This window comes from Solanum stenotomum, unplaced genomic scaffold (genome assembly GCF_019186545.1).
Source record: "Solanum stenotomum isolate F172 unplaced genomic scaffold, ASM1918654v1 scaffold6190, whole genome shotgun sequence".
In the NCBI taxonomy this organism is placed as follows: Eukaryota; Viridiplantae; Streptophyta; class Magnoliopsida; order Solanales; family Solanaceae; genus Solanum; species Solanum stenotomum.
This window is the reverse complement of record NW_026036084.1, coordinates 176,101-187,860: the sequence shown is the minus strand read 5'-3', so window position 1 is coordinate 187,860 and position 11,760 is coordinate 176,101. Positions and strand designations below refer to the sequence as shown.

The following is an 11,760-nucleotide window of genomic DNA, read 5'->3' as shown; positions in this document are numbered from 1 at the left end:
TGCACCATTGCACGTGTGGGAATCTTCTAATATCGGGTCGGTATCTTTGGATGAATATATATATATATATATATATATTTATTTATTTTTTTATTTTTTTTTTATTTATTTATTTTTTTTTTAAAATTTCGTGAAATTTGAGAACTTTGTCATGTATAAATACATAGATAAGTTTTGTGTTAAAGCTAAAATTATTATAAAATCTCTTTTAACTTTCTTTTCTTTTTTTTTTTTAACGAAAAGAAGCCAGGAAAAGAGAGAATTACAAGATGAAAATCAAACTTTCGTTAATGTAGTACTAAAAGTTAAAATATCTAATCAATTGAACTATTAAATTTTTAAAAGAATCTCTTAATTATTAGAAGTTAATGGAGAAAATGTTGCTCTTGCGATTTCAATTTTTAATGTAGCTCTTTTTCTAATTTGTTGGAAAATATTACTTATGTAATTTCATATTAGAATAATACTATAAGAATATTTTGGGTTGACCGTTGAACGGATCTAGCATGAACAAAGTCATTTTGACTGGGGATGCACGTGCGGGTACACGTGTGTCTTGTTGTACTGTATTTTTGGTGTGCTACGTAGGAAGCACGTGACATTGATCCTGACTTTTAAGAAAGGATATTCAAAAAAGATTGGGGGTTAGGAAAGGAAAAATAAGAACGAGAGATTATGAGGTGAGGAATCGAAATATCACCAGCAAAATGAAAATTTAGATAGTCAATTAATTAAGTTATTAAAATTCCCTAATATTTGTCATTGTATCAGTACGACTTGATCAAAACAATTTTTTATTGGCTCAATATACACCCCTTTAGACTTATCTGCAAATTTTATCTAGACACTCAAAAAATGATAATGTGCCTTAATTGAACACCAGATCGAGCACATGATAGAGTATTCTTACAAGATATTTTTTATTCAAATTTTAAATTGCTTTTTACTTGTATTCTTATGCGTTATTAGGTAGTAAATTAAATATATAAATAAGTTATCTTCACTAATTATACACATCAATTTCAATAAGAAAATATATGGATTGAGTTTTACAATTTATTTAGGTGAATATGTATAATTAAAGAATATCATATTTTACGTGGCTAATTTATAGACATACTAGACATTTGGAAATATGCACAAAACAAATTAAATTTAGAATTCGAAATATCTAATTATAACACTTTATCATATGTTAAAATATTCAATTCAAATTGTAATTTGAGTATCATTTGTTTGGAATGTCTTTAATTTTATTAGCTAAGCATGACGTAAGAAGAAATCTAAGTCTTTTTTAAACTTGTATCTAATATCCGTATACATACGTATGATTAAATCTAAATTCGTAGTGTAGGATATTTGTTTCTAATTAAAAAAAAATTATTCTGCAAGTCTTAAATCTGAAATCTCTAACTAATTAAGGAAAGGACTATTAAATCATCCTACACAATTTAGGTTGTTCGAAAAAACCCAAATCATAATTCATAACCATATTTATTGTGAAGTATGTGTATAGAATTGCTATTATATTGCTCCAAGTAAATTTTTAATCATGATGCTTTTACTTTGGCGAAACTTAATTAGATGGTCCCTAATTATATGATAATTGCTTGAAAAAGGTTAGCCAAGTTGAGGAATTAATGATGTAGTTGTAAGACAACTATGAGTAAAACACAATGATGAGACACAATTAAAGATTTGTTGAATAATTAGGATCTACTAGTTCTCTTTTGTTAGGAGTATTTTATCACTCGAAGTTGATTAGTTATTTTATGATCATCTTGTATTCAAGATATGCAATGTAACTAGTTCGATTCATTTGAATTCGTATTTCATAAAATAGAGCAAAAGAAAAAATACTTAACAATAACATACTCAATATATTCTCATAAAAGAAATTTCAAAAAGGATAAGATGTATCATTTCCTTTTTTGCTTCGATTTTCTACATCACACTTTTAGGGGCATTTTTTTTTTTCGAATCATGTTTACACGAAATATTAATGCACCAAATTGCCTTCCCTTTATAATAGATCTTAAAAAAATTATGTGATACTTATACAGAATTGAATAATCATTATTGAAATTATCCTTTTAATTTTGGTGCCAGACAACTACGCTATTAATTATTGGGTATCCACGAATGGCTAAATTAAGTTTGAAATTATAAAGAAGACGCTTATAATATTTTATTAGTTTCCATTTATTTATAACCATAGAAATCATAATCATCAGACCTCAGATTAATAAAATAGGATTAATAATGATTAGATCATGTTTATCGGCTCCTTGTTTAACTTCTTGTGGACAGCCCTCAGACAACATAATTTTTTTTAAGGACAAAAAATATGAAAAGAGGGAAACATCATAGACAAATAAAAATAAATAAATCAAATCTCAATTTTAAAAAGAAATCACTGCAAAAAAAATAATAATCTAAAAAGAAGAATTCCCCTCCCACCCGGTTTCTGAAGTCAACAATGAAATCCTGACTAGATTTAAATCGCACACTACAAGGTCCATTTGGAGGTGATGGTCTCAACATAATTTTTTTCATACCTAGAATTCGAATCCGAGACCTGTGATTAAAAGTGAAATAATTTCACCACTACACCACAATTCATGTTGATGAAGAAACCACTGTTAATTAGAGTTAATTTGATATTATAATCTGCCTCGGTTATCATACTATTTATTGTACCATTCTTTTCTTTTCTTCATTATTGTATTTTATCCTTTTCTTATTAAAATTAATATATTTTACTTGAGCTCATAATTTATTGAAAATAACATTTTTACGTTCGCAAATCATTAATCACTTACTCCTTCCGTCCCTATTTACTTGTCCATATTTCCTTTTTTAGTTGTCCCTATTTAGTTGTCCATTTTGACAAATCAAGAAAGAACAACAAATTTTTTCCTATTATACCCTTATTTACACTTCTTGAAAATTGTAAAAGTGTATGCTGTTTCCCTCCAATTTATTTCACTTGAATTCAAATAAGTGGTGGTAATTTTGAAGTGAAAAGTTGTCATAAGGATAAAATTGTAACTTCACTGTGCTAATCATTGTTGCCTTAATTTGTGTGCCATTTCTAAAGTGGACAACTAAAAAGGGACGGAGGGAGTATTTTTCAAATTAAATATCAATTTATATGAATATAATGAGGAATATTAATCTCAAATATTATTTTTGAAAGAACATACAAAATTTAAATTGAACAAATAAAAATAAAAATAAAAATAAATTTACACTTCAAATCACTATAAATTGGTAATCAACTTATTTATGATTAATAACTGATAAATCAATATTTATTTATGATTAATAACTGATAAATCGATAATTGAACATCGTTGTGGGTTGGCGTTGAGTGGGTTTTGGGGGTGTGATAGTGGAAGAAGAGTTCAAATGATTGTATAAAGATGTCATGTCGGGAAAACAACCGACAACACGCACGTGCTCTTATGTTTCATGGGACCCCTCCGCACGGACAATACAGCCATTTATTTGTCTTTTTTTAGTTATCCATTGTATTAAAATTAATATAATTTCATAAATAAATAAAATCTGACAAAAATGTTGTGTACTTAATTTTATTTGTGATCGATCTTATAGAAGTAGAGTAATTATTTTTATTTGACGCTCGAATCAAACTAAAAATATCTTATGAATACAGAGCAATTATGTGAACAAGTCAAAATTTCCAGTATGAGTTTTGAATCTCAACATCCAGTAATTCGTCACTATATTTATTTGTGGTCTTTTCCCTATTTTTAAAAAGAAAATTTGATAAGTTTTTTCAATGATTAATTTGTTTTTCAGAAAGCAATTTTTTAGTGCATAAATTTTATAAAATAAATTTAAGGGTCTCTCAATATAATTTCACATTAGACCATGAAATCTATTGAGCCATACATATGCAGTATTAGTTGCATTATTAATTTTATAGAGGGGAACAAGAGAATTTGAACATTAAAAATTCTAATTAACATACGTAATGTAGTTTTATAAGGTGAAGTATAAAAAAGATAGATTACACGTAAATTTTACTTTTATTTTGGAAAGATAGACTGAAATTTTATCATAAATCATTTGGATTTCTTATGTTCAAAAATCTATTATTTATTACGTAATTTTTAAACACAAAAGAGTTTGAAACCGTGATTAAAGTTGTACATCCACCTCTTATAAATATATACCTGATATATTAAGAATTAAGCATTTTGGGTTCTTAAATATTTATTTATATTTATATATGATATTATTTTTACTCACTCAAATGGTAAAACAAAAACTAGTAAAAGAATTTAATTTTCATCAAAATTGTTTTCACCCTTTCTTGAAACAATCACGACCTTTATATGAAATCCACTATATATTTGACTATCACCAAAGTATCCACTAATTTTTCATTGAGAGCCAAAAGTAAGTGTACATTTTGAATAAATTAACATTTTTTGTCTAGGTTCAATTGGTCTATACTCTATACTCTATAGTGGTCCTCTTGTCACATTGGTCCTACATTAAACTCAATTGATCAAGAATGTAATTATTTGAAATAGACTTTTGGAACATATAGGTACATGGTTCCATAATATTTGATGTAGACCTTTATTCGTTATTATTAAGTTGCGATAGAATGGATATGATCTCTTCATTTTTAATTAAAAGTTTTGACTTTAATCATGAAATTTTTGTACATTTGAAATGTCTTTATGTACTATTACTATTAAAAACCACTATTTTTCTCGTTGAAACTATTATATTCACAGATATTTTGTCTGTATCAGTGAGAGAAGAAAAAAATATTAATGACTATTCTCAATATTTCAATAGAAATATGTTTTTTTACGCGTTTTCTCATGTTCGTGAACTGATTTGGTGGGAATAAAGTGGGAAAAAAAATCATATTTTATAGCATAAATCTTTTATTAATTTGCAATGAAACAATCCTCTATTTCTAATAGTGTATAGAGTTACCAATACAATAAATTGGATGTAATATGTAAATTTCCTTTTCTTTATTGTGTGCCTTTTTGAGTTATCTTGGAAAAATTTAATGTGAAAACAATTTTGATAAAAAATACTTTCATTTTAACAGGAGTTATACCATACAAATTTAAATTAATCAAATCACATTATAAATATACAAACTAAAAGATAGGTAGTGGCTCTTTTAAGTCTAGCTAGGTACGCAATAATTGGTGACTCTCTAGCTATCACACTAGCTATATCTTGTCTCCATTATTATATTTAGCTTTCCTCATTCACTCATCAATTTATTTCAATGAAGAATGATTTTGATTCCAAAAGAATAATGATAGGAAAAGAATAATGATTTCAATGACATTTTGATCAAATTGTCAACGAAGTATACAAGATAAAAATTAATTCACATTTCAATAGCTTATACAATTCTTCCTTTATTTCATTTTATGTGAAAATCTCTGAGGTTTTTATGAGCATTAAAATATCTAATTTTTGGTGCAATGGTAAGTATAAATTCTTTAAAAATTCTAAAATAAATTTGAACATTAGGAATAAAATACTATAATTGTGAAAGATAAAGTTGTTTGACCTCTTAAATATTAATGATGTTATATAAAAATAAAATTGAAGGAGTAACTAAAATGATATGCGTGACTTAAATAATAAAAAAAGTTAAACTATTTGATTAGCTTATAGAAAAAATGCATAACTTTAGAAATGCAAAACTTTTATATGATGTTGACCTTGTCATTTGATTTTTTTTCGAAACGGTTTCTACCACTTATTTTCTAGACTAGAAAAAGTAGATGATGATAAGAAGAATATATTCGGTATAATTCTATAAGTGGGGTTTAGAGATAGTGAAGATTGATGAGTACACAGTCTTAACTCTATATATCGTGTGAGGGCAAATAAGTTATTTCTAATAGACGATTCTCAACTGAAATAAAATATGGTTAGAAATTAATACAAAGGGCTTCAACAGGAAATTAAAGTCATTTTGATCCAATTTATTCTTGGGTCAAATAAATATAAAAAATGGTATGTCATGATAACCATAGCAAGGAAAATAACATGCACTAATATTAAAGAATTATAATAATAGAAATCAAATTAAAACAGAACCTTTAAAATGTGATTGTAATACACAAACAATAAAGGCTATGAATATGATTTCTTGTCTATTCCATTAATTCCTCATTTATTTTCGTAGAAAGATAAGAGGGGCCAATATTATTCCAGTGGGCAAATATGGAGAGAAAAATTTCAAGTGTTTGTTGCAATCATGTATGATATGATTTGATGGTTGCCTAATATATGTCTCGATTATGCCATTGAAGTTTAGAGCTATGGTTTTGCCAAAAAATAATAATTTAAATTTTATATATTTATGATAGTAAAAAATTTATATAATTATATCGCTTATCAATAGGTAAAAAATATAGTTACCTATTACAATTTGATACAAGGTGAAAATGACCTTTGTAGAGGACAAGATAAGAAAAGTGAGGCTGAGATGATTCATGCGAGAAGAGAAGACATGCAAATGTCCCACTTAGGAGCTATTTGTGAGACGTTATGTTGGTTGTAGTGGGCTTGAAAAGGGATATACATAGACCTAAGACATATTTTGGGGTAAGGTGATGTGTCAAGATATGACGTTTCTTCAAATTATTGAGATCGAGCATGACTCTTGATAGTGATATTGGATGTATTTCTTTCCCATCCTCAGAGTATTGGTATTCCCCCCCCCTCTCGTCTTTAGATGTCTATTACTATTTGTTATTTATTCAATTTTGATATCCTACTATTTTTTTTATTGCTATTTCTATTTGTTATTGTTGCTTCCTTTTCATTGTTCGTTCAATTGAGGTCTATCACAAATAATATCTCCATCTTTTGAAAATAGACATAAGATCTACATATTTTTTACCTTCTCGAAATCTTACCTATTGAATTACACTTAATTTATTATTATAATTATATATTAATATTATTTTGTCAAACTTAAAAGCTATTTAGTACTGTTACTCAAAAATCCATTTTCACTAAAAACATTTAATTATATACATTACTTTATATATGTATATATCCTTCCAAAAGTTTGGCACAACAAATTAAAGTCAAGCCTGAACAACCAGAAATTAAATGTCACTTTATCCATAAAGTCAGCTATGGCATTAATAATTCAATCAACTTTCTTTCACCATGACATTAAGTTAGAAAGAAAGTTAAAACATATTTTCTTTTGAATTTTAAGAAATATCAATTAAAATAATAATTTGACTAATATTTTTTTTGTTTTCAATTTAAAGTATTATTTGTTTTCATTATATTAACTTTTTTCCATTTATCGAGTAAAATAAAAGTAAAATGAGACAAACAATTATATTTTAGTTTTTTAGATTTACGTTTAATTACTTGCAGATGTTTGAATTAATTAATAATTTTTTTAAGAAGCAATAAACAAAATGATAACTTTATTATATGACCCCTTATCAATATAAGTCATCTTACTTATTGAAAAATGAATATTACTTAATAATGATGGTAAAATAAGTAATAAGTAAAATAAATACACATTTTTAGGATATTAACAAAACACACCACAAGAAATGGGTGATTTGCGAAGGCCGAAAGCACTTTCTACCTCCACAAATCATCCATTGTCTTAGAGTGAAATTATTTTAAATCAACTACTATTCTTAAGAGTTAATATCTCAAAAGGTCACTCAACTTTGAGATTTCATGTAATAAAGTCATTAAATTTTGTTTTGTATCAATAAAATCACTCAACTTAAACCTTTGTTTCAATAAAATCATTCAACTTAATCCTTTGTTTCAATACAATCATTAAAAAAATTGACATAGCAAAATAAATTAATTTTGTGTCATATAAATATGAACTCCACAATGAACAAAATTAAAGAAAAATCATTAAAAATAACTTATGAATAAACTTAATTTGTGAAATAAATACTATAGTATTATTATGTATTTAAGAGTTAAAATGCATGACGATGAACATTATTCTAACAATAAATATTAAGTATGGTACTATCATTGGCTTAATGACTGCTACAGCTTTTTTTGGGAAGACATCAATTTTTTAATAACCCAGTGACGGCAACAATTTAATGTTACGGTTATTAAGCCAATGGTTATATCATTTTTTATATGACAATGATATATCCTACAATTTTTATTAATAACAACTTTTTACGGTTCTTTTTTTTTTTTTAGAAAAACATCAATTATAATACATTTTAAATTTTAAATTTAAATATATTGTAACATCATTAATATATTTTTCACTAATTAAGTTTGTTCTTAATTTTTTTTTATGAGTTTTTTTAAATTTTATTTATTTGTGGAGTTCATATTACATGGCATAAAAATAATAAATTTAGTTGAGTGATTTTAGTGATACAAAGGCCTAAGATGAGTGATTTTATTGATACAAAATTAAATTTAATGACTTTACTAGATAAATTTTGAAAATTGAGTGACATTTTGAAACATTAACTCCTATTCTTAATAAGCACGATAAATAAAATGGACCTAAGATGTTTTAGAAAGGAAATGGGGACCAAAACAAAAAGGACCATTGAGAATGGTGATAATATTTTTGGGGAGGCAAAATCAATACATGATTTAATGATACAATAATTAGTACACCTTACACTCCATGTCATGATTGACTTACTTTTTTTTTTAAAAAAATTTTAGAGGAAAAAAAAGAAAAAAAAAACTATATTTTTTTCTATATTAACCCCTTTCATTGCATTTGCAGCTCTACTCACCAATCTTTAAACTAAATAAAGTCCTATCTTTTTTCTATCCTCGTTGAGAAAAGAATTAATTTCCCTAAATTCTTCATATTCTACTTGAAAAAACTATCATTTTTTTTTTTCAATTTATTTTCAAGAATCCTATAGAAGATAATATTAGAGAAAAAAAAAAGATGTTGGAAAATCAAGATTTGAGATTGAGTTTGAGTCTTAGTTTTTCAGAGAACAAAACAACAAATCCATTGCAGCTAAATTCTTGGATTGACTCATTTCCTTCTTCAGGTTTGTTCTTTTTCTTCTTGATCTATAAATGTCTTATAACAATTTATTATTATCCGAAAGGATTGTGATAGAATGAATAGTATTCGTATATTCTTAATTAGAGGTCTCAGTTCAAGTCTCGGATATTAAAGTCTTGAGTATAGATAGAAAAAATTACGCACAGGATTATGAGAAACAATCTCTCTATCGTATAAAGGACAACTCATACTCAAATTATATTGAATATGTTATTGTTATCGTGGTTAAATATGAAAAAGTTTCTAGTGAGGGTATATCGAAAATCGTTATTCTACAGCTCATTAGTGGCGGAGACATGAATTTGGAAAAAAGTGTCCAATTTTTTTTTCTCTATTGTGTTAAGGATGTGCAAAATGAAAAGAGGTTTAGATCTGAAACTGTATACCCTCTTCGATTTAATTTATATGTCTTATTTTTCTTTTTAGTCCATATGACTGTCATTCTTCCTTATTTAATGTTACTTTTTAATTTCAATTTTCTACTTTAACACGTTTAAGATCACAAAATTTATCTTAAATTTAAAACCATAAAATTTTATTTTTTTTTGAAATTTTGTGTCAAATCAAAATAAGATAAACAAAGTAAATAGGAAGAAATAGTTTTTTTTCTCTAAAAACTTTCTAATAATCCAAATTTTAATTATTATTTTTCAGATAGGAATTTGGAGAAATGCAGAACATTTTTGAAGGGAATAGATGTGAACATAATACCAACAATTACAGAGGAAGAAGAAGAAGAAGTTGGAGTTTCTTCACCAAATAGTAGTATTTCAAGTTTAAGTGGAAATAAAAGAAATGAAAGGGAAATAATTAATTGTTGTGATGAATTGGAAATTGAAAGAGAGTGTTCTAGAAGTATTAGTGATGAAGAAGATGGAGAAACTTCTAGAAAGAAATTAAGACTTACTAAAGATCAGTCTGTTGTTCTTGAAGAAAGTTTCAAAGAACACAACACTCTCAATCCAGTAAGTCTTTTTTATCTATGCACGATTAGACGTCTCAACTCATTTGTATTGTGTTATTTATCAGAGTTTAGATTTTGATTATTTACACATGTTAAATGCCTTTTCAGCATAAATATTGGCTAATATTATTTTGTGTTTTTTTTTTCTCTCACAGAAGCAAAAACAGGCTTTGGCAAAGAGACTAGGATTGAGGCCTAGACAAGTGGAGGTTTGGTTTCAAAACAGGAGGGCAAGGTGAGAATAATACTCCCTTTGATTCAATTTGATTGTTCCGTTTTGATTTGACATAAAAAAATTTGCATCTCGCGATATTAAATTAAAATATGTAGAATATATTAAAACATATCACGTGAAAAGCAGCAGCCTATTTACTGACAACTGTCCAAATTGCAAAAAAGTTGCATAAATTAGTTGTGTGATTTATATAGTTTATATATGTTACTATTAATTTTAACAATATATAGTTCAAATCGAAAATAATATTTGTCTTTAGGATTTTTTTATTAATGAATCAATCAATTTTTTTTTTTTGAACAGGACAAAGTTGAAGCAAACTGAAGTAGATTGTGAATTGTTGAAGAGATGTTGTGAGAATCTAACAGAAGAAAACAGGAGATTACAAAAGGAAGTTCAAGAGCTAAGGGCACTAAAGCTATCACCTCAATTCTACATGCAAATGACTCCTCCAACCACCCTCACCATGTGCCCGTCCTGTGAGCGCGTCGCGGGCCCATCTGCTCCGTCTGCATCAGGGCCTGCGAGCGTCGATGCTCGGGCCAACCAAATGGTCCTGACCCGACAACGGCCTGTGCCGTTTAATCTCTGGACCGCCTCCCCCATCCCGCATAGACCCATTAATGCCCAACACCCTAGGTCATAATTTCACCAACTACGAAAGGGCAATTTGGTCAAATGGGCTCATTACACTAATTTTGGAAAATCCAACAACACGATGTGTATCAATTTTTACTCTTTTTAGAATCGTAAGTTGCAAATGGTGGGAATTCTAGAGAAGAGGACTTTAGATGTAAAGTTTAGCAAGTGATATATCCAATTATTCAAAAAAAGTTCAATGTCTTAATTAACATCATTTTATTTCTTTTAAAAATTAAGTTTATGCGTGCATGTATTTTAATCTGTGATAATATACACTAATCTACACATCACAAATTACGCTATTATCACAAGAATTCGAGCTTTGGAGCTAATACTAGCATATATCATTTCAACTACGATCTCTAATACTACAAAATTGCCGCATGTTGACAGAGTTACCAGCTATTGGTAGTCTTTGCAATTTGCAGTTGCTTGATTGTGATAGTACAAAGTTATGTGATTTTTGTCTTTCTTTTTATCTTCTATTCAAAAGGGTTATTTCACTATGTCTTGTTGACCTTACTAGTAGTCGTAAGACTATTATTGTAGTTTCTTGTTTTTCTATTTCAATTAGTACTATCTATTATTTCGTGTAGTTGTCATTTTTTTAGTATTGTTTTGTTGTAGTTCTGTTCTGTTACTATCTATACTGTTTCTTGAGCCAGATTTCTATTGGAACTAGCCCTTCTACCTCACATTTGAGGTAGAGGTAAGGTCTGCGTACACTCTACCATTTCTAGACTCCACTGGGTGTGTTGTTGTTATTTAACCATGTATTGATCTTGACTTTTTGTTGCTTCGTTCGGGGGACTAAAGAAAATAGAGGAAGGAACTTCC

The 11,760-nt window shown here is 27.5% G+C and overlaps 1 protein-coding gene across 1 annotated transcript; it reads left to right on the top strand.

The window, feature by feature from the left end:
• Positions 1 to 8,637: 8,637 nt before the first annotated feature.
• LOC125852856 (homeobox-leucine zipper protein HAT4-like) lies at positions 8,638 to 11,125 on the top strand. Its single transcript, XM_049532537.1, has 4 exons — positions 8,638 to 9,065; positions 9,737 to 10,047; positions 10,202 to 10,281; positions 10,585 to 11,125. The coding sequence occupies exons 1-4, from the start codon at positions 8,957 to 8,959 to the stop codon at positions 10,925 to 10,927; spliced, it is 843 nt and encodes a 280-aa protein (XP_049388494.1). The 5' UTR covers positions 8,638 to 8,956; the 3' UTR covers positions 10,928 to 11,125.
• The last annotated feature ends 635 nt before the right edge of the window (positions 11,126 to 11,760 follow it).

Coding starts and splice junctions, on each gene's coding strand:
- LOC125852856 (XM_049532537.1), top strand. CDS start 8,957: ATGTTGGAAAATCAAGATTTGAGATTGAGTTTGAGTCTTAGTTTTTCA. Junction 9,066..9,736: donor TGACTCATTTCCTTCTTCAG/GTTTGTTCTTTT, acceptor ATTATTTTTCAG/ATAGGAATTTGGAGAAATGC. Junction 10,048..10,201: donor AACACAACACTCTCAATCCA/GTAAGTCTTTTT, acceptor TTTCTCTCACAG/AAGCAAAAACAGGCTTTGGC.